General features: G+C 34.6%; 2 protein-coding genes across 2 annotated transcripts; one reads left to right on the top strand and one right to left on the bottom strand.

The window, feature by feature from the left end:
* Positions 1-9258: 9258 nt before the first annotated feature.
* Positions 9259-11160, bottom strand: LOC132602775 (putative late blight resistance protein homolog R1A-10). The gene has a single exon (XM_060315545.1). It carries the CDS (start codon positions 11158-11160, stop codon positions 9259-9261), a length of 1902 nt encoding a protein of 633 aa, XP_060171528.1.
* A 4377-nt stretch (positions 11161-15537) lies between these two features.
* LOC132602776 (uncharacterized) lies at positions 15538-16506 on the top strand. The gene has a single exon (XM_060315546.1). It carries the CDS (start codon positions 15538-15540, stop codon positions 16504-16506), a length of 969 nt encoding a protein of 322 aa, XP_060171529.1.
* Positions 16507-24732: the final 8226 nt, after the last annotated feature.

A 24732-nucleotide genomic window follows, 5' to 3' on the forward strand; every position in this document is an offset into this window, starting at 1 on the left:
ATATGGTCGTTAACCCAAAAAAAAAAAAAAAGGGCTCAATATGGTCTTAGTAGAGAGTAGGCTGACACTGAATGCTTCTAAACTTAAAAACAGTAAATTCTCCAAATGAAAATTAGATTTGGTATCAATTTCTTCTAAATTCTCAAATCAAAACACCAAAATTGCTAAAATCCGATAGCTTCTTTATTGAAATATCATTGTAAGAGCTTGGATCATAACAAAGGGTGTATGCTAATTTGAATTTCAGATCAGAATATAACAAAATTAAAAAAAAAAAAAAATCCTAACTATAGATTTTCACAGCTGCACCGCGGTGAAATTCCATTATATTCTTTACATTTGTCAGAAATTCATATTGTTCACATAGTGTGGTCGCAAAATGGCACATTCTTTACATCCACGATAGCAGGGGTGACAAAATACATAAAAATATGGGAAAATGACCTAATAATATTACTTAAGACTCTATACTACAAAACATAATTACATAAGGATATTTTTCCTTATTTACAAAACATACAAACAAAATTACAAAGTATATTAGATTTTGATTTAATGGGATCCCACGATTTTAGTTTTTTTCTTTTTTAAGGAAAAGAATCTGATTTTAAATGTGAGCTTAATTTTAGTATAGTTACCAATCAACTTCTTCTACTTTTTAAAAAGATTTCTCTCTCTCCCTCTCCCTCTCCCTCTCCTCCTATGATAAATACCATTTCCAGACCTAAAATTCATCTTCTCTCCTAGAATAAATTTTCAAATCAATATTACAAAGTATTTTTTATTATTGACCTGTGTATTAATTGTATATAAAATTGGTTTGTATTGTTTTGAGATACGTGTGATCATTGTGTGCTTGAAATCTTTATATATTATATAAACCGTAGTTTTCAAAAATGTTGAAAACTAATATATGTATGAAATGTGTATGAAATTTGCTATATATCATTTAGATATATGCGGTACAATGTGTATGAAATGCGAATAAATTCGATATGAATTAGTGTATGAAATGTGTATGGAATCTACTTTGTATCAATTAGAAAACTTATTTTACATATATACTTTCTGATAATCTATACATACTTTGATAAGATTTTATACAATTTAAATGTACTTTATGATAATCAAAATATATATACTACTTTTACACATATTTCATACATAAAAATTATAATGAATTTATACAGTTATACATATTGCATACAGAAATTTATACATATTTATTTTCTGGTGTATGAACGTTGTATGGAATCTGGTTTGTATCAATTACAAATTTATTATACATACTTTGATTATATTTATACAATTTAAATGTACTTTATCATAATCAAAATACAATTTATTATACATACTTTGATTATATTTACACAATTTAAATGTACTTTATCATAATCAAAATACAGATACAATTTTATACATGTTTCATTTATAAAAATTATAATGAATTTATATAATTATACATATTGCATATAAAAATTATGCATATATGTTTTCTAGTGTGTGAACTTTGTGCATAAAAATTAACTATTAGAATGGACTTTTTAATTAAAAGTTGGAGAAAATTAGGAAACAATATCTCTTAATTTTGAATGGGGAGAGAAAAGTGGATGAAATAAAAGAGCAAAAGTTAGAGAAAATCAGGGAACAATATCTCTTAATTTTAAATGGAGAGAGAAAAGTGGATAAAATAAGAAAAACAGTTTATTTAATGTGTTTTATTTACTACTTTTTAATTTACCTGATTCGTATAGATTTTGTAACAAATCTATTGATATACTTTGTAAATTGAAAAGTATCGTCATGTTATGTAAATATGCCACTTACTATGTACATATATGTTTTTTACCCTAAAAATAGGGCAAAAAACATATATGTACATGATAAGAGGGTATATTTATAGAAAATGACGATATTTTTCAGTTTACAAAATGTATCAATAGACTTGTTACAAAATCTATACGAATTAGGTAAATTAAAAAGAAGCAAATAAAACACATTAAATAAGGTAAGGAAATCGTTTTACTTATTTTATCCACTTTTCTCTCTCCATTAAAATTTAGAGATATAGTTCCCTGATTTTCTCCAACTGTTGCTTCCTTATTTCATCCACTTTTCTCTCCCCATTCAAAATTAAGAGATATTGTTACCTAATTTTCTCCAGCTTTTACTCAAAAAGTCCATTATAATCGGTAATTTTTATGTGCAAAGTTCATACACCAAAAAACATATATGTATAATTTCGTACAATATGTATTATTGTATAGATTCTTATAATTTTTATATATGAAATATGTATATAAATTGTATGTGTATTTTGATTATTATAAAGTACATATAAATTTTATAAAATCTAATCAAAGTATATATAAATTTTGAGAAAAATATGTATAATAAGCTTGTAATTGATGCAAACCAGATTTCATACAAAGTTCATACACTGAGAAATAAATATATATTAATTTTTGTATGCAATATGTATAAATGTATAAATTCGTTATAATTTCTACGTATGAAATATGTATAAAAGTTGTATGTATATTGTGATTATGATAAAGTACATATAAATTGTATGAAATCTGATCAAAATATGTATAGATTATAGATTAGTATATATGTATAATAAGTTTTTTAATTGATACAAACCAAATTCCATCCACATTTCATACACGTATTGGTTTTCAACATTTTTAAGACTAATTGATATCAAGTTTGTTCGCATTTCATACACATTGTGGCGCATATATCTGAAAAATGACATATGGCAGACTCCATACACATTTTATACATACATTAGTTTTCAACGTTTTTAAATACAATTTATATAATTTATACAGATTTTCAAAACATATAATGATCATATGTATCTCAAAACGATACAAATCAATTTTTATATACAATTAATACACAAGTTAGTAATCAAAAATACTTTGTAATATTTGTTTGGAAATTTATACTAGGAGAGAAGATGAATTTTAGGTACGAAAATGGTGTCTATCATAGAGGGAGATAGAGAGAGAGAGAGAGAAATAATTTTAAAAAGAAGAAGAAGTTGAATGGTAACTATCCTAGAATTAAGTCCACATTTAAAATCAGATTTTCTTCCTTAAAAAAAGCCTAAAATCGTGGATATCGCATTAAGCCCAAATCTGGTATATTTTGTAATTTTGTTGGTATATTTTGTAAATAAGGAAAAATATCCTTATGTTTTGTAATATAGAGTCTTAAATAGGTATTATTAGGTCATTTTCCCCTAAAAATATGACCCCCCAACCCATTCAAGTTTGGGTTGGTTATTGACCCGTCCACTTATTAACCCGACCCATTTCAACCTATCTAAAAAATTGGCTAATATGTAGTCTAAATTGGGTTGATATGTAGCCCAAATTAACCCCTAAAACCTTGTCAAAATATTTTCTAAAAGACATTTTTTTTATTAGATATGTTCTATAGGCATAGTAAAGAAAATTTTAATTTTATTAGGTACTTAAAACATTATAAAAGAACAATTCAAGAAATTTAAACTTATTAAGAATTAGGTGAGTTGGGTTATGACCTGCTTTTTAACCCATTTAGCATACACATTTCAGCCCAAGTAATTTTTGGGCAGGTCATTGACTCCCATTTATTAAGTTAACCCATTTTGGCTTGCCCAAATAAGCCCCCCCCCCCCCCCCCCCCCCCCCAAAAAAAAAAAAAAAAAAAAAAAAAAACCATTTGACACCCCTAAAGTAACCTATTGTATTTACATATTGACTCTCTGCATATTGAGGAAAATGTATAATGTAGCCACCTTGCGGTGATAGCCTCCTTTTGCAGTATTAGACAAAAAAATCAGTACTTGTGGATATTATTTCTTAGCCTTATCTCATTTTCCTTATATTTATTTATAAAGTTCCAAATTGAATTATTAACCTTTAGACACAGGTGAGTAGGATAGCTGAACAACTAACAAAAGGTAGAGGTCTATCATGTAGAACTTTGTGAGTTGGAGTTATGGGCAGTCGATAACTGACAAAATTAGACAACTCACATTGTGGTAGAAACAATACTAATGAATAAATATTTATAATTTCTGAGGAAATCCTTAATTATTAAAGGTAATATAAAAGGCTTATATTAAGCTTCAAATTTAAATTTATGTTACATGATTCATAAGAAATTACAGCCGCCAACCAAAAAGATCAAGTTTGGAAATTAATTTTCTTGTGTCCGATTCGACTATAAACGCCTATTTTTTCTTCTACTTGTTTTTCAATAAAGTTTAAGATCTATTCTACTTGAGGCATTGACATTAATTTGCTGAAAAGGCAATTAAATGTTTCATTGACCATTTGAAAATTGAAAATTTGTTTTCTCTATTTTTTTTTACTACATTTATTGATAGAAATCAAGGTACTTTTATTGATAACATCAATTAGATATTCTGAGTAGGATAGCCAAACATGAAACAACTAACAAACTGCAGAGGTTTCATGTAGAACTTTGTTAGTCGGAGTTATATATGGGCAGTTAATAATTGACAAAAGCTATGGAATTATCAACTTATACATCAATTAAGGTGAAATGATCTGAACTATAATGTGGATACGAATATTCTCATCAAAATGTCTATTTGTGTCATATTAAATGTTTAGCAACGGAAAAAACTAATTTTTTGCCATTTTCATGAAATGAGTAAGCAGAATTGAGAGTCATTGTAGTGTTTACTATACTACTATTTGAGTTAGTTCACTCTGATGTACGGAGACGGAGGAAAAAGGGGGGGGGGGGGGGGTGTTTGCGGCTACTCCAAAGAAAAGCAAAAGAATTTTGCATGAATGATATAAAACCAACGAGTTAATTTCTTGGACGGTCATCCAAGTTTGAGGAATTGCCTATAAATATCACTTATGTTTCAGAACACAAGCCACTTTCTATCCATACTCTCAATACAATTTGTATAGTTTTACCTTCTTAGCAAAGCAATTGAGTTTCCTAACAAGCATTCCCAGTAAACATTAAGAGGAAAAACGCAATATCCCTTGATAAAAATCACTTCTTTAACATAGTTTATCCATAGAAAGGTTGGCATTGAGATATCTGATGAAACATGTCAGGTTGGAGAACATTAAAAGCATATTAATATGACTTTGGAGAGATAAAAATCATGTAAATCTGGTAAAAGAAGAGTTTAACTGCTCACCTTTTAGTATAAAGCATCACTTCCGGTACATTCAAACAATCAAATATTCGCCACTTGGCCAAAGTATTGTAGCAGACGGACTACACTTAATTTGCAGTTTCATTCTCTTCAGGTCAGCCACTGTTAAATTCAAGAAAAAAATTGACCTTGACGACATTAGTAATTGATCGAGTTTGAAAGACATCATTTTAAATCTAAGATTAATGATAGCACAAGTGAGTGAGTTGTGTGGTTAAGGATGCAGGTTCACAGAGTTGAGCTAGTTGGATAGCTTACTTAGTCCATTCTGATTGTGGATACACTCAGGGATCATTTGGTTGCCGGTTAAAGAGGAGTAATCCACGTATTAAGAGTAACATATAACTTTATAGATTGTTTGGTTACAAAAATGGGAAAAAATAACATCTACACAAAATCTAGCATAACTAATTCATATATTAATGATCCGTGCATAACTAATTCTTGCATTACTAATACATACATAACTCTAACCAGCAACCAAACGTCCCCGTAGTATTGGTTGGTTATTGGGCATGGTTTTATTTTAGTTTAATGCATACAAACATACATATCTGACTTTGCAAAGTTAATAAAAATGTTTCATATCTAAAAAGTAACATCAAAAACTATCTTTCATCTTACAGAGTTCCTAGACAGAGTCTTTTGTGTATTCCTGTTTACACCAAACATGGAACAACAAGAAGTAGTTCCTTTTTTATCTTCATGATTGAATTACCCTTGTCCTCAAAACATCTTGAATTCCTTTCTTTCCATACAGTCCACCATATGCGTCTAGGGATCATGCCCCATCTATTTTCCTGACCTCAGATCTTCTCCCTTTGTTCCAACATAACAGCAGTCCCCTAGCACTCTTTGGCATTGTCCAGGACAGCCCTGATAATGCTAAAGATATATTCAAAAGTTGTAGAGTCACCCTACAATGAAAAAACGGATGGCTGATAGTTTCTGCCTCTTTTCCACAAAGGTGACATTTAGAGCAAAGTTGTGTTCCCCTCTTCATCAGATTGTCTTGTGTTAAACAGGCCTTCTGATTACTAACCAATAAAAGATGCCACTTGTACGGGATATTAACTCTCATATATGCTTTTAGGGCCACAGTTTAGTCAAGATATTGGTTTGGTTAAGCATCTGATAGGAAAATTTGACAAACAATCTTCCCGACTTGTGTCCTAACCACCATTAATAGTTGTGTTTAACTTCAAAAAAGATTTTTTGGTAGAAAAGGTTTTCTTTGTGAAAAAGGACTCTATCATATTTATCCTTTTTCCTGGAGGGGAAGCTTTAAACTTCTATAAATAGAAGATCTTTCTTCTCATACAATAACACAATAGCATCCATATTGTAATCATTAAAAAGTTTTATTTAGGGGGAGATAATTCTCTCAATAGATTTTATTTAAATCTCTTAATAGATTTTATGCTTTTTATATTTGTTTTTCTATATGTAGGTCACTTGACCAAACCATATTATATTAGTATGCCTTTTTAGTATATTTTCTTTTTGTTTGATTTATCATCGTTCAAGATTTGCAATTGTAAGCTTTTGCATGATGCCCTGACGTAATTTTTGACCCCAACACTTCTTAATCTGTATTACTTTCACGCATAGGCGGATCCAAGATTTCAAGCGGATGGGTGTACTATTATGAAAAGACGAATTTAACCTTTAGGTTCTTACCATTAACTCATTACACTTTTGAAAATAGAGGTTCAAAATTGAAAAGGGTGGAGGTGGAAAATTAGATAGAGCAGCAGGTGCTGTAGCAAAACTGTACTTACAGTGAGATCCATTTGATATCCAAAAACCTCAGCAACAGTCGGACAAGTGGTGAATATTGGGGTGAACAACAAAAGTTTGGGTAGAGTCTGATTTGATTTCCTCCATTTTTGTTTCATAGACCAAGGATCTATTTTCATTTCTTGTCTACTCTTTTCTTTCCAGTATATTGATTCTGATAATTTTTTAGTGTTCTATTTTACGTGTCACAATAATTAGGAGTTGAGAATCTATATCTTTAGATCAAAGAAGGGAATGAATTCTCTTTATAATTTTAGTGATTCACATATATCTTACTCCGTGTCGAAACATGAAAATGTTGGAATCCGTTGAGCCAGTGGTCCGCGACAATGTTTTAGAGAGCGAGAGGGACAAAAAGCGAGGCGAGAAGCGAAGCGCTAGCCTTTTGAATGTGAAGCGCCAATTAATACAAGAAAATTAAAATATTAAATTTGCATATATAAATAACCAAAAACTCAATAACAATAACATATGAGCAAATATTTCAATTCAAAAAACTAAAAGCATGTCATTCTTTAGCATACTTTTAGGCAAAAATAATTAAGTTATGCCTTGTTCATCATAATTCCAAGTTTATGCCATTCTTTTTGCTGCCATCGGATGATGTTATTGAATATATTGTTTATAGGAAAAATTAGTTAAGTTATTATGCAACTAATTGTACACTAAAACTGGGAAAAAAAAGGGAAGAAAATGCAGGTAATGGAGGAAGCAAAAAACTCCAAAAACAGAGGACGAAGAGAAAACAGAGTTTTCTGATTGGAAAAGAGTCAGTCTTTCTTCTTTCTCATTTTTTTTTTTTTTAAAAAACCACGCTTTTCAATGCCTCGTCACATCTCATTGGCATTTTTCCTTTTTTATTTTTACCCCTCCCCCAGGAGCTCACCCTTTTGCTCCCTTGGTTATTCAAACCCACAACCTTCGGCTTGCAGATGGAGGGTGAGTCGAACCCACAATCGCGCTGGCTTTTCAGATCTCACCTCAAAGCAAAAAGCAACAAATGTTTGCTTCGCTTTGCCTTATGCTTTAAGTGAGGTGAGCAACTTTCACAACACTGGTTCACTGCTATTAATTTTAGTACAGACATTTGATTTAATTAGATAAATTTTACGGCGATAAAAGACTAATATTGATTTTAATGTATCAAACTTGAGATTTTCAAAGAGTAAACCAAACAAAGAAAGAAGGAAAAAGAAAAAAGTACCTCAAGCTCAATTCTAGAAAACAAAAGGAAAACATAACAAAACAGACGTGAAACTTGAACCACCGATTTCACTTGTAGAGCCACACCGAATAATTATTGCACCACGGGACACTTTGTTTGAATGCATACATTTACATTGAAAACTATAACATTGTTAAACGTGGTCTAGGGAGACCGGGAGAGGAGGAAGGGTTCATCTATATTTAGGTGAAAAATTCTTCTACAGTCTCTGATGGTGATGTCACGCTAGTTGATGATTTGATGCTAATTGATGATTTGATGCTAATTGACGATTTGATGCTGCTCTTCTCGATAGAAACATTAGGCTGTCATTCCCCATTCCTTCCGTTCCTCTGGGAACAGGATCATACCTCTTAGAGGTGGAATGCTCTTGTCGATAGAAACATTGAAGCTGTCATTCCCCAAATCCTTCTGTTCCTCTTGTACTCTTTGAACAGACCTTTCAACAGCCGGAGAACATGCAATCACCTCAATGCATTGTAATGTATAAATGTTCCCTATATCATGAGGGATGATATCCTTTCGGAAGTAACAACATTCCAGAACTAGATGTTCAAGTTTTGGAAAGTTCACGCGGCTAGCATTCCATTCCCTAAGCACAAGAGAGTACAGTTTTAGGTACTTCAAATTGCTGAACACTTCTTCGGTAAGATTCCAAGTGCGTTGCTCAAATGTTACGCCCTCCATTTTAAGGATCTCAAGGTTGGGTAACATACAAAGAGGACTCATAAATCCATGTGAGAGAGAGCAGCTCTGCAGAACTAACTTCTTGATGCTTGACGGGCAAAAATCCATGCACAACATATTATGGTTTCTCAGCTTCAATTTTTCGAGCTGCTTCAAATAGAGAAGATTATTGAGGTAATAGGATGATGGCTGATTGCTAGCATACTCACCTAGTCCTTCTATTGCTAATTTCTTGAGATTAGGAACATTAACAATGACTTCACTTGTACAACTTGCACTGGTCATATAGGTTATTGTTTGTAGATCTGTTAAAACCTTACAACCGTTGAAGCCAGACATGGGATTAGGTAAAAAAACATCCTTTACCCAAATAGACATGCCTTAATTGTTCCATTTCCCATACTGTCCTAGGCAGATTCAAGCTTTCATGTGTATCCAAAATGAAGGTCTGTAAGTTCCAAAGCCTTGAAATTAATTCAGGGCATTCGGGCTCACGGACCACTAGCGCAAGATACCTCAAATGAACCAGTTGCAGAACTTGAGCCGGAAAATAATCAAAAGAAACATCTACTATGTGCAATACTCTCAACAACTTATATAGTAAAGGACCATGCAATTGTGACTCATGTAGTAATCTCAGTTTACCGAAAAGGAATAGAGTTCGGGAGAGGGGAAGCAGTGGCTTCCAGGGAACTTCAAAAGAGAAAACACCATGGTAACTGAGACGACGGACACAGTGCAAAGTATTAGTTGTGGCAAAGAGTTCAGGGAGATAAAAAAAGTTCTCCCTTTGGGCTTCTCTCAAGCCTAAGTCGCGCAGAAGATCATGAATAGCACAAATTTTGACTCGGCCATTAGATTTCCTCTTTTTGACAATAACGAGATTTCGATTCACAAGATCTTCCAAACATTCTTCTGCATAGTTTTCCAAGGTCTTATGCTTTCCTGTAGTTAGAAATCCCTCAGCGATCCATAGTGTTACCAATAGCTGGACATGAATCGCAAACTCTGCAGGAAATGCACACATATAAATGAAACAAGCTTTCAAGTGATGTGGCAAGTTTCTGTAACTCAAAGCAAGTATATCTAAGCATTTCTCGTGCTCATCGGTACCAATTGAACGAAACGTTTTTGCAAAAGTCCCCCAACAGCTCCTAGTCCTTTGCATCTTAGATAGCAGGCCACCCACCACAAGAACTGCTAGAGGTAGCCCTTTGCATTGTTCTGCAATCTTCTTTCCAATATCCTCTAACTCTGGATGAACAGATTTTCTTCCGAACACCTTATGACATAAAAGTTCCCAGCTTCTCTCTAAATCCAAGAACTTTAAGCAGTACGGAGAGCTACCAGATTTAGTATGTAATGCCACTTTCATAAGTCGGGTAGTTAGCAAGATCCGGCTTCCATTCTTGTCATCAGGGAAACACCTTTTTATTTTGCCCCAATCCTCTGTGGACCACACATCATCCAAGACGATGATATACTGATTAAACTTTAACTTCTTATACAACATTTCTGCCAACTGCTCACTATTTTTCTCACGAATCTCATTGGTAAGCTCAACAATACCATCCAGTAGACCAAGCAACAATCCTTTTGCTTGACGGTCTTTCACTGTGACCCAAGCACGACTCCCGAAGTGATATTTAATGAGGGAGTCATCATAAACCATTCTAGCAAGGGTGCTTTTGCCAATGCCTCCCATACCCACAAGAGAGACAACCTCCAACTTAGACGAGAAAGAGCATAGCCGGGTTTTTATCTCCAACACATCGTCGTCTAGGCCAACCACAAAGTCTTGTACTACTGGACCTTTTTCTGGTGAGCTTTCAAGCAAGTAACTCTCAGATTCATAAACATTGGCATGACAAGACATTTGCTCATAAATCTTCATCACTTCCAATTCAATCAATTTTATTTCTTCTATTATTTGGGACAAGCAGCCCTTGGTACTATACACCCTATCATAACACTCCACTAGGTCCAAGTCTTTCCAACTAAAGGAGGCCAATTCCTCAACATAATCTTGTGCTCCATAAGACACATCTCGAATCTGTCTCTCCAAATCTTCTACCATTTCAAGATTATCGCGTTTATTTGCAGAGTCCACAAGAAATCTCTGGAAGATTCCAAGTTTTTCGGAAAGAAATTTACAATGTTCATCTTTATCAAGATTCAAAAAAGGGTTGGGACTAAAAATCTGATCAAGGGTCTGTAAACAAACAGTCACAGCAGCAAAGGCCATTCAAATAAGGGATTCTTGTCTTCTTAGACTATGTTCAAGTGTCTCACAAGAAACATAAATAAGAAGATAAATCAAATTATTCCAAAGTGCAAGAACAATAAAGAGATCACAAGTACCAATATCAAACTATCTCGACATAACAAGAAGAGGAATCAAATGAATCCCAAGTGCAAGAACAATAGAAAGATCAAAAGGAGATAAGGAAGTTACCCCTGCGTCAGTAAACTCTATTGAGTCAATGATTCCTCTTTACTCTTCAAAACTGAAGCATATGCAAGAGAAGAGTCAGTAAGACAATTATATATATATATATATATATATATATATATTAAGGACACATATGAAAAGGACCATTTTCGGTGAATATTCAAATCATAGTCACAATCATATGAGTAGATAGGTTTGTATAAAGAATATTTTAGAAAGTAAACTTACAACTTTTGGTTTCTACTTTTTCTTTTTGAGTTATAAACTTTTGCTAGTCTATGTCCCCAAGTTTGCCGGGCTCTTCACTTTCGGTGTCGCACCCGTGTCGACACGACGTGGGTATGGAATCCATATCAGATTTGGTCAACAAATTTTGGATGCTTTGACCAAAATTGACGGAGAATTTGGGACAAATACGATGATTTCTGTAATCAAACAAAAGCTAAGGTGAAATTGAAGAAAATGGAACACCTTATATATAGAAATTTCTATGTCAGTCATTTTTCTTTTATCTCCATCTGGATTCTCCATTATCCCTTGATCAATATTTTCTTCTCAAATACCTTGTAAGTTTTCCACATATTGTTGAGTAATTTAGACATATAACTCTATTCTGAGTCATTTAAATTACTTTTAGCTGAATCCCCGCACCCATATCCGTACCTGAGTCCGTACTCCCGAATCTTAAAATTTAGATCATGAAGGATCTAACCTCTAGATCTACACCAGTATCGGGCACCCGTACCCTAGTCCGAGCAACTTAGGTTACACCTCAGAACACAAACAGTTTTGAACTATGAAATTAACTTCTATGAACTGATAAAGCAACAGAATTTTTATAGCATTGGATCACATATAGCAGATTAAACTAGTTTAATTACCTGCATCAAAAGAACCCCACCACGATCAAAGATAAATAACTACATGCCTAAATACATAGATGGCCCCTCAATGACAATTTAGCAGAGGTGTTACACATAACCACCTCAGTCTGACATGGCAAATGGTGTGCTTTACACATTTTTTGGCGTGTTAAAAGGAAATGAAAGAACAAGCACATAGTTGTTTCTTTTTATAACCGAGGTGTCCGGCCCAACTTGCGCGCACCTCGACTAATTTCATAGGATATCTGTCACCTCTCACCAGCAACACGTACCAGGTAACTCTGTCCACCAAGGCTAAAACAGATGGAAAGAAATCCCCTAGTGAATTGTTTCTGCTAGGAATTGAACCTGAGACCCATAATGCTCAACCCACTTCATTGACCACAAGCGCATAGTTCATTACAATAAAATAGAATTTTTTTTCTCTTTAGTTCAAGCTGTATGATTAATAAATTCAATACAAATAGCTTCTAGTAATTTACAATATGTTTACCAAAACTTAACAGAAAAAAACACAAGAAAAAACAAAATTTGTAGTAAACAGCAAAATGAGTTAGCAAACAGAAAAATGAGTGTAAGTTCCGAAAAACAGTGAAAGGAAAAATGTAGAGGACGAAAAACAACAAAAAAAAAAGTCCCAATTGAAGAATTTTACCGGTGAAAAATTGCAAACAATTGTACAAATTCACGTCAAACTCATCAGAATAGAAATAATATTGGAGAACATAATCCAATTAACTGGGCAAGTATTCTAACGTTTATACTTTGCATGAACACAAAAAAGGAAACAAATCATCAACTGGCACTCAAAAGTAATTGGCTGAACCAATAAACGTAAAGGGAACAACTGTTAGTTAGCCTACTCAACATAGTTCAAAAAATAAACAACTGATAGTTGGGAATGTAAAAGTCGCAAAAAAGTGATAGTTGATGTTTTTCCCCTTAGATACATTGAAAAAAAAACTAAATAGTACATGTCTTAAGGTCTTTCATAAGCTACGTGGCTGAAGTGTGAGAGGAGGATAATTAAGATGTATAACTTCAGTGGAAATCCTTAACTATTAAAGGTAATGTAAAAGTTTATATTAAGCTTCAATTTTATGTTTGTGTTGCATCATTCATAAGAAATTATAGCCACCAACCAAAAAGATCAAGTTTGGAATTTTTCTTGTATCCAATTCGATTAATTATGAATGCCTATTCTTACTTCTACTTATTTTCAATTTAGTTTAAGATCATTTAATTTTTACTTGAGGCAGTGAATTAATTTGCAGAAAAGATCATTAAATCTTTCATTGACCATTTGAAATTTGAAAATTTGTTTTTTCTCTGTTTCTTTTTACTACATTTATTGCTAGAAATCTAGGTACTTTTATTGTGACAAAATTAATTACATATATTAATCTGATTATAAGATGAGCTTGTACTAAATTCACCATATATTTTTCTCTTTTTTCCTCTAATATAAACAGGGGTGGCTCAATGGTAATCTTTGCTTATAATTTTATGAGCAAAATAATCAAAGAAATTAAATGGCTTCTTCTTTGATCACCACCTCATTTTTGACATATTTTCTTCTCTCCATCCTCTTCACACGTACAATTGTGAAGGGAGATTTAATTGGCGATATTTGTGTCAAGACACCCCTTCCTCCTCTGTGCGAGAAACCTTTACGAGCAGATCCTCGTTGCAAAACCGCTAATCTTGAAACCTTAGGCACGATCGTGTTCAACAAGACGTCAGACCTTATCACGTCAACAACTATTTTGGTGAAGTCTCTCCATGATAGCGCAAAAAATGCGACACTGAAGGAACTATACTCTTCGTGTTCGTTGTATTATTCTTATGCAGATACGAGTAGACGAAACGCAGAAGGGCATTTTAAACTCGATTTTCTGACAAATTCAATCATTGAGCTACGTTCATGTGATATTGGCTTTATAGAAAAATTAGTTGCAGAAGATGAGAAGCTAAAACGAGCTAGTTTATCGTTGCAACAATATTGTTATGCTATTATTGTTATATCTGCCAAACTCTAGACCATGAACCTATAAATTTTTTATAATTTTGTGAGAGCTAGCTTATATATAACATAAGTTGAACTACTAGCTCTTTATGTTTTATGTTCATTTCTTGTTACTAGTCATCTTCTGTAAAGTTCTTAAAAATTAGCATTTGATCAAACATTCTACTTCCTAACCACTACTAAAAAAACTGCTTTTCCCGACCTCAGTTGAGGTCGGAAAAAAACCGACCTCATGAGGTCGGTAAATTCGTAATATTTTTTTTTTAATTTTTTTTTTAAAATAAACCGACCTCATGAGGTCGGTAATATTGCACCAAAATTTGAACAAATAATATACCGACCTCACTAGGTCGGGAATTTATTTCCTGATAAATATTATAACTTTATTTTTAATTTAAAATAATACCGACCTCACGAGGTCGGTAATATTTTAAATAAAAATAAACTTATTAAGTATACCGACCTCATGAGGTCGGTATTATTTTCAACTAAAATACACCCAGACCCAATTCGTTCCCATTTCTCTGCTTCTCTCTTGTCACTGTTCTCGCCCCCTCTCTCACTAACCCTAGACTAACTCCGGCGACGTCACCATGTCTCCCGCCCTTCTCTTCTTCCATTGCTCTCCACCTTCATTTTCCATCTTCTAGGTAAGCCCTAATTTCTCCTTTTGATTCACTAATTTCCTTTCTCATTTTAATTCCCAAAGTTACTTCCCCTTTTTTTGTTAACTCTTACTAAAATGTTAAAGCCTTGGCTGGAATTGACCCAGTCTTTCCCTTATTTTAGTTGCCATTTCAGCTGAAGTTGTTTATGCTTGATTTAGGAGATCATTGTGCTGCTGCCTCTATTGACAGCTTTGACGCTTAATTAGTAGACAACCTCCTTAAACTTTCTGGTGTGTATTTTCCTATCTCAAAATGTGCTTTCTCTATTTTAATTGTTGAATTGATGCTTAATGTAATTTGGAATTAGAAACACTGTAACTGTTATCTTGCTATCTTTCGTCACGTAACTTGGAATTGGAAACACCGTAATTGTTATGTTGCTGTCTTTTATCATGTAATTTGGAATTAGAAACACCGTAATTGTTATGTTGCTGTCTTTTGTCTTCCATTGTTTTGTACAACTTTATTTGGGGCATGATGGCATCATTAATTTGCTAATTAGGGCAACTGGTGATTTGGGTTTTGAATATTGAATTAAATTAAACATTGAATTTGTTCCGTAACAATTTCAAATTTGGTGTTATTTGTGTAGATGGAATCTCGTAATTGGATGTATAATAGGACAAACGAAAACCGAGGGGGGATGAGGCAAGAATTTGTAGACGGTGTCGATGCTTTTGTTGGCTATGCAATGACACTTGAAACTTTTCTAAGTCATGGCTTGGTTAGGTGCCCTTGTGTGAAATGTCAATGTAGGAATTACGAGAATCCAGAGATTGTTAGGCTTCATCTCTATAAAGACGGCTTTCAAAAAGATTATACAGTGTGGACTAGTCATGGAGAAATGAATAGTAGTTTTGGTAGATTTCAAGACTTTGTTGTTGGTGAAAGTAGTAGGTCGGTGGAACCTAATGTCCAAAATTCTAGAATGCACGACATGGTTCAAGATGCTTATGGGATGCATTCTGATTTTGAATCCGGTAACCATGGTGAAGAAGCTCCAAATGAAGAAGCTAGTCGTTTTTTTGAACAGTTGAAAAAGGCTAGTCAGCCTTTATATGACGGTAGTCCCCACTCTCAATTGTCTATTGTTGTTAGATTATTAAGCATCAAAGCAGATTGGAATGTTCCTCAAGGTGCAATGGATGCTGTGATTGGCCTTATACATGAATTAGTTGACCCGAATTTAGAGATACCTGAAAATTACTATAAGGCAAAGAGACTAGTGTCTAAGTTAGGACTCTCGTCGATGAGAATTGATTGTTGTGAAAATGGATGCATGTTATACTATAAGGATGACGAAGGTCTAGAATCTTGTAAGTTTTGTGGAAGAGCTCGTTTTAAGCGGACTCGTAGCGGGAAGAGGGTTGTCGTTAAGGCGATGCATTACTTACCTCTTACACCAAGGTTAAAGAGGTTGTACGCATCAAATAGCTCCGCTCCTCATATGAGATGGCACAGTGAAAATAGAAGGCCGCCTGGTGTTATGTGTCATCCATCAGACGGAGAGGCTTGGAAACATTTTGACACAACATATCCAGACTTTGCGGCTGAACCATGAAACATTAGGTTGGGTTTATGTTCCGATGGATTCACTCCACATTCTGTTTCTGCTGCACCATATTCTTGCTGGCCTGTTTTTTTAACACCATATAATCTTCCGCCTGAGTTGTGTATGACTAGTCCATATATATTCCTTACTTGCATCATTCCTGGCCCACGTAATCCAAAAGTTTTGATTGATGTATACTTGCAACCTTTGATTGATGAGTTGAAAATGTTGTGGGTTGAAGGGGTTGAGACGTTTGACGTTTCTCTTAAGCGGAATTTTAATTTGCGGGCCACTTTAATGTGGACTATTAATGATTTTCCTGCCTACGGGATGTTGTCTGGGTGGATGACTGCTGGAAAGTTAGCCTGTCCTTACTGCATGGAGAATACTAAATCGTTCACTTTAAAGCATGGCAAAAGAAATTCATGGTTTGATTGTCACCGTCAGTTCTTGCCACTGGATCATGAGTTTAGGAGTATGAAAAATGGATTTAGGAAGAACAAAATTGAACGAAACTATCCACCTCAAAGACTTTCAGGAGAGGAAATTTGGGAGAGGGTTGAGAACTTTCCAAAAGTTACTGAAGAACCACCGTACAAGTTCGATGGGTATGGGCTTGCACATAATTGGACCAAACAGAGCATATTTTGGGAGTTACCATATTGGAAGGATAATCATCTCCGGCATAATCTTGATGTTATGCACATTGAAAAAAATTACTTTGATAATTTATTCAATACAGTAATGGATGTCAAGGGCAAGACAAAAGATAATCCAAAGGCAAGATTGGACTTACAGGAATATTGTATGCGTAAAGAGTTATGGTTGCAGGACAAAGGGAATGGGGTCTTCAAGCCTAAGGCTAGTTATTCATTCACAATGGATCATAAGCGAAAGATTTGTGAATGGGTTAAGAACTTGAAGATGCCTGATGGGTATGCATCAAATTTGGAAAAACGTGTTGATATGGCTCAAGGGAAATTACATGGGATGAAAAGCCATGATTGTCATGTTTTCATGGAAACTTTACTCCCCATTGCATTTAGTAGCTTGCCTGCCCGAATTTGGAAGCCTATGACAGAAATTAGTTTGTTCTTCAAAGACTTGTGTTCCAGTACGTTGAGGGTAGACAACCTGGATCGGATGCATCAGAATATTCCTGTAATAACAAGTAAGTTGGAGAAAATTCTTCCACCGGGGTTCTTCGACGTGATGGAACATCTTCCAATTCACCTTGCGGAGGAAGCACGACTCGGAGGCCCAGTTCATTGTCGTTGGATGTATCCCTTCGAGAGGTAATAGGTGTAAATTTTTGCAAATTTCTGTCTACTAATTTATTTTAAAAAAATCATGCTTAAAATAATATTATGCAGAACTATTGGCAAGTCTAAACGGGGTATCAAGCAGAAACATAGAGTTGAAGGATCAATTTGCGAAGCCTACCTTGCTAAGGAAACAACTCATTTCTGTTCTTACTACTTTGGGAATGATGTGTCATGCTTGCGAAACAGACCCAATCGGCATTATGAAGGAGGTGAGAATGATGCTTTAGCGAAGCCAATATCAATCTTCAATCAACCGGGCTCAGGTTCAAAAAAACGTACAAGACAATTTAATGATATGGAGTCTAAATCTGCATCGATACATGTCTTGCTAAATTTCCCGGAAGTTCAACGATGTTATGAGTAAGTTATTATTATTTTGCACTAAATATCCAAGTACAAAGCATAACAACTAACTCAAACTCCATTTTGTCGAACAACTACTTTGTGCATCTAAATGGCATTGAAAAAGTGTACGACCAGTTTGGGAAGTGGTTTAACAATTATGTAAGTGTTAAAGCCTTTTCACAAAGCTAATATAATTTAAAAAGTGCGCATTATATTATTGCTAACTTACTATTTCTTAACTACTAATAGGTTTACAGTACAGAGTATGGTTACCATGACCAACTTTTAAAGGACATATCCTGGGGAACCGGTATGGTCTATTCTATGGACAAATATGTGGTAAATGGTTTTAAATTTACTACCGAAGAACGATCTAAGCATACAAAAACTAACAACAACGGGGTTTGGGTTAAAGGTGGCAATGGAAACCAAGTCGGGGTCGATTATTATGGTGTAATTAAGGAGATCCTAGAACTGGAATATTCTGGTGGTGGGAAAAAAAGAATTGTACTTTTTCGGTGCAAGTGGTTTGATCCAACCCCAAATAGAGGTACAAGGGTACTCAAGCAGTATAACATCATAGAAGTAAATCACACGAGGGAGTATGCGGCTTATGATCCTTTCATTATTGCACAAAATGTTAGACAAGTGTACTATGCTCCTTATCCCTTGCATCCAGATAAGTCTGCTTGGTGGGTGGTAATTAAAGTCAAGCCTGTGGGTCGAGTGGAAGTGGAGAATGTGTTGCCTGTTGCGTTCCAGGATGACGACATATCAGTTGTTCACCAAATAGTTGACAATGAGTTAGAAGATGATTTAGAGCATGCAGAACACATATTGGAAGAAATAAATGCAAAAGATATTAATGCAGAGGTGAACGAATGTAATAATGGAAATGAAACAACTGATGAGGAAGAATGGTCAGAGGAGGCAGATGGGGATGGGGATGAGGATTAATAGCAATTAGTAAGTATTTTTTTAAGACTTACATATTTTCTTTACATGTTTAAAATTAGTAGCTGATTGTTTACTTCCTATTTATAGGTTCTATCTGGAATGGTTTAGCTTTATTACTCGATTTTCGAATACTATCAGTGTTTTGAAATTGGCAACTTTTATGAAATTACATTTTTGTGCGTCTTTATTCTTCCTCCTTAGCCTCTTAAAAGCATCCTTATGTTGTTTCTTTCTCTTTTATTTCCTTTCAGATACCTCAACGAAGACATTCTTTGAGCCATTTCGGCATTTTAGAGATCTAAGAGGGGTAATGCACTTGACCATCTTGACGGTGTAGTGGTACGTTTTATGCTTTTTTCCCTTTTGTAGAATTTTACCTTACTAATCCTATTGAGGAAAACTAACATATTTGTGTACCATGTATACTACTGGTATATCTGTGTATATGAATCTGTTGTTCATATGCAAACTACAACCTGCATATTCTGACCATGCCTTATTCAGAAAAAATGAGAAATATTTTTCTCCTTCTGAAAGTATCTAATATTTACACTGGTACTGATTTTGAGAAGGCTGAAAAATGTAGTATTTCTGATACACATTTGGAGCTTTAAAAACTACCTCTACATACAATTTGCTATTGCTGCATTTGATCAGCTGCATTGGTTCTACTTTTTGCATGACTTTGAGATTATATGGATTTGAGTTCCATGAATTTGCTATGGACTTGCAGGTGGTTTGTTAAATTCCTGATGTACTTGCAGTAGCTAGGGGTACTTTGGTTGCTTATTCATGTCTTTTACTAGTTGTAATCTTTTTTCATGTTGTTTGACTAGTCCTGCTTAAAAATTTACCCATAAAAACAAAAAATCACTTCCTAGTCCATCATCACCTCATACTGAATTTTAAAAGATCATGTCTTGTTCCTGAAATGACATTGGCAAAAACAAAAAAAAAAGGTTTGTTGGACTGTTGAAATTTAACCTATGTCTCTGGACATGATCTGTGGTATTATCCTTTTTTTTTCCCTAAGATTTAATGAATGAAGGAAGTTCAGCTAGGAACATGCATCTGTGGTATTAAATCTTTAACTGTGATGGTGAAGTGACTCATTGCTTCTTTCCTTTAAAACAGTCCTACACTTGAAATAAAATAGAAAAAGACCAGTCTATTTGTTGTTTGCTGCCTGATAATGGAATAAAAGGTGAATCGGGATCATTGCCCCCTTTAGATTTGTGGTTTGCTTGTTTTGTCCATGACTATGATTGTATTGGTATTATCACTTGGAGTAGGTTGTGTGTGATCAATTGTGATTTGTGATATATGAATGCTGAGTGTCCATGATCCATGGCAGAAGTCGTAGAAGCTGTTGAGAACAGGATACTTAAATATCAATCATGTTTTTCTTGGTCTGCTCAAAGTTGTTTTACCTTGTGTGAACTTGTCTGCTTGTGCATGTGGCACATGATGCTTAAAGTTCCAATCCTGTTTTCCCTGGTCTGCTCAAATTGTCTTACTTGTGTGAACTTGTCTGCTTGTGCACCTGGCATTCATAACTTGACTCAATAGTCTATGTCACAAGCTCATATCTAGTAGTAGTTTATCTGCCTAAGTATGTAGAACTTAATGAGAAAATAAGAGCAATAGGAGAAAATGACTAGTGAATTAACTGCCAACTTCACCACCCAGTCATGCTAAAGCTAAAAAGAGTACAGAATAGAAAATGGAATGAGAATAATGTTAAAAAGAGGTCTGCTTCTCTTATTTGTGACTCTTTGCTAACACAGCCTTATTGATTGGTTTTACTTAAAGAATGAAGTAATAAGGCAAGGAGAGTAGAGGGTTGATATCTTGCTTTTGAATCTCTGACTACTTTCATCCATATGCGAGTCTGAATTTGGTAAAAGGTCATGAATGCCAGATTTGAGAGTTTGAAATATTGAAAGAAGAAAAGGGAAAAGATGCAATATGACCTTTTTTTTTATTTGCTCAAGTTCTAAACAACCTAGACTAAAACCTCACTCTATAACATAACTGTCTTCTCTGCTATTCTGTGTGTATAAGGCAATTGGTATAGTAGTGATGATAATTTGTTTTTAACTGTCTGGGCACAAAAGATAGAAACAGATGGAAAGAAGTTTCATGATAGCAATCTAAGTAAGAGGAGTATAAAGAAATGAAATAGGGGTAAACAGTCTTTAAGAATGAAAAGGGGAAACAATTTGACTGTTTGATTTGTGAACTGCCTAATGTTATCTAATCTGTGATTGAAAAAAAAGTAATAAAAGGACATGATTACATGATATAAGGTTGAAAGCCACTTAACTAGACAGGGAAGGTCTTTTAAAGACATCTTGGAGGAGATTTGGGAAAGGGTCAATCACTTGCTTGACCCATAGTACCTTTTCATGAGAAATATTTTTCTCCTTCTGAAAGTATCTAATATTTACACTGGTACTGATTTTGAGAAGGCTGAAAAATGTAGTATTTCTGATACACATTTGGAGCTTTAAAAACTACCTCTACATACAGTTTGCTATTGCTGCATTTCAGCTGCATTGGTTCTGCTTTTTGCATGACTTTGAGATTATATGGATTTGAGTTCCATGAATTTGCTATGGACTTGCAGGTGGTTTGTTAAATTCCTGATGTACTTGCAGTAGCTAGGGGTACTTTGGTTGCTTATTCATGTCTTTTACTAGTTGTAATCTTTTTTCATGTTGTTTGACTAGTCCTGCTTAAAAATTTACCCATAAATATAAAAAAATCACTTCCTAGTCCATCATCACCTCATACTGAATTTTAAAAGATCATGTCTTGTTCCTGAAATGACATTGGCAAAAAGTTTATTAGTTCACTCTAGCTTTTGCAGAGAAGAAATGTCCAAGAAGTTGCACTAAGCATTAAACTTTAAGAAACAGATTCCATTGAAGAATTAGATGCAACATGGACAAAGCAAGTATATCTACTGTTTGTTTTAGAGGTAAAAATATCTATCTATTAGTTAACTGGAAATAAAACTTCCTTCACAAATAGTTCGTTAAAAGTTATAGTTAGATTCTAGAATCTAAGAGTTTCTCTGTGACATGACAACATAGCTTCTTTGCAACCACTCTTGTCAGTCATTGCAAATTAATGTCCATAAGATTGTAAAGTGTTTAAAGTCTGAAAACTACCAAACATATTTTAGTTTTTGACGAAGGATGTGATCAGGTACAACAAAAGGACCATTATATTAGTTGGAACTCCTAGATGATTCACTACATTCAGTGGATCCAAATCTGAGTTGGATGTTAGATTTTCCTTTTGGTTATCCTGAGTAATATGTACTGTCACTTTCCACCTTCATTAGATGCATTTCCCAGAACAAAGGACCTCCACAGAACCATTTCAATCCTATCATAAAAGCTGAAACTTTAAGGGCATCAGAACCATTTCAATCCTTTTTCTCTCAAATTTAACTGAAAAGCATAGTTATGTAAAGTATCTGCTTATGAATATATCTGCTCAGTCTGTCTAAAATGTAAGCAGTTAAGCTGTTCATTTGATAATTCATATGCAAACTACAACCTGCAGATGTACAGAAAATAACATGTTCTTGACAATTGAGGTTAAGATTCCTGAGGCTTCTGCAGTAGCAAAATGGCAACTAAATGCCAGCATCTGCAGTAGCAAAATGCCAATAAATTGCCTGAGCTACTTTGTTGCACTTTTGACTGAGTAGGAGTCTTAAGTTATAAATGTTGATTATGAATGAGTGCTGAAATCAATAAATCCATTTAAAACCATCTGAATTTCTTGTACATCCATTTGTCCATGATTTCATTGAAATCAAAAGCATGGATTCTGCAGTATCTTTCATTCATTTCTTTGAGTTATTGTCTGCATGAGAGCTATATGTATATCTGCCTGTGTATTTGTCTCATTCTTACAGTTAAGGACCTGGTACATGTTAAAGTATAATTAAGTAGCCTTATATGAAAGAGAAGGAGATTTTAACTAAAGGATAAGACTTAAGTCCTATCATAAAAGCTGAAACATTAAGGGCATCAGAACCACTTAAATCCTTTTGTTGTTGCTGCAGTTAAGCTGTTCCAACATCATTTCTTTGTATCTGCAATCAGTGATGCAAAATGCCTTCTCACCTCTAAAAACAACACAGTACAGAATTACAAAAGGGAAAAAATGTGAGTAATATTTAAGGTTCGAAAATGTAACTCTGTAGGATAAAATATGAAGGTTTAAGTGTTTAACATGAAAGATAACTTGAAGATTTAGTCTCTTAAAATGTTACTGCCATGTTACTGTCCCTTTTCTATTAATTTATATTTGCGATACTTACATATATTATTGTGTAGATGGCAGGTGAAAAGAGGGGTAAGAAAACAAAGAAGGATAAAGAGACAGCGGTTCCTCGGAGACCACCAGAAAACCTTGCGATTAGAGATAGAAGCCCGTCGCCATGTCTCCCACCACGCGGCGCTCCATTGCCTCATGATCCCCTCATGAATGGCATTGCATATAGTCTTCCACCTCCGTATAGATTTGATCGGCCCTATATGGCTCCACGCCAGGGCTTTACTGAGGTGCCTCCCCAGAGCCCCTCGATGATGTCCACACCAGGTTATGCTACCCCACAGGGCTTCACTCGGTATACTTCCGGGTCTCAGCGGGCTTCGTCTAGTGGTACTCCTACGGCCACTCCCAGTCCGACTGCATCACATCACTCTTCATCATCTACGGAACAGTACGAGATTACAGGTCCTGACCTTCGAGCAAGTAGTTCTGTGCCTGACGCTCCTGCTGCGAATGACTTACCTGGAGGTGTAAGTGCTCCACAGCTTGAATCTTATGACTCATCATGGCGACTCATCGTCGAGCCTGTGGGATACGGGTAATTTTGTTTTTCTTCATATTTTTAGTTTTTCATAAAGTCCACTAGGCATGATGCCTAGGGCTGATTAACATATATTTTCTTCAAAGAAAAATGATTAAAGAAGCTTTACTAAGTGTTTAATTTTATATTTTTGATAGTTGGTTACCGGACAAAGCTTCATCTCTCCTTACAGAAGACATACAAAAACTATTTAAAGACTCACCTACTTGGGGCCAGATGTCACCAAATCGCCAGAGACAAATCTATTTTGCCTTTAAGGTATATGCTTATTTTTATTTACACAATCCACTTATATTGATCGATTCCTTATTAATAAACTCATTTACTTTTCGTTGCAGGACAAATGTGTCTGGCGCCCGGAACATGAGACGCAGATGGCTCAAAACTTCAAGAAGAAAGATCAGTGCTTACTATGTGACATGTTAGGAAGGGTTCGTCAATCTAACAAGAAGACTGGGTGGATCCTTCCTGAAAACTATAACAAGCTACTTCATTACTAGGCAACTAATGAAAGATTCTTACAACTGAGTGACATAGGGAAGAAGGCTAGAAATTCGACGAAGGGTGGCTCCCTACACACTAGTGGGGCTATGAGTCAAGAGGCCGTGAGGAGGAAGCTGGCAAGTCTACATTAACTCTACTTGAAGGATTGTGAATTTACTTTATTTTCTTTTAGTCTTATCATTTACTTATTCTTTTGCAGGAACTAAA

This window comes from Lycium barbarum, chromosome 7 (assembly GCF_019175385.1).
Source record: "Lycium barbarum isolate Lr01 chromosome 7, ASM1917538v2, whole genome shotgun sequence".
NCBI classification, from domain to species: Eukaryota; Viridiplantae; Streptophyta; class Magnoliopsida; order Solanales; family Solanaceae; genus Lycium; species Lycium barbarum.

Bases quoted from the DNA above. Each gene is read 5' to 3' on its own strand.
- LOC132602775 (XM_060315545.1), bottom strand. From the start codon at position 11,160: ATGGCCTTTGCTGCTGTGACTGTTTGTTTACAGACCCTTGATCAGATT.
- LOC132602776 (XM_060315546.1), top strand. From the start codon at position 15,538: ATGGAATCTCGTAATTGGATGTATAATAGGACAAACGAAAACCGAGGG.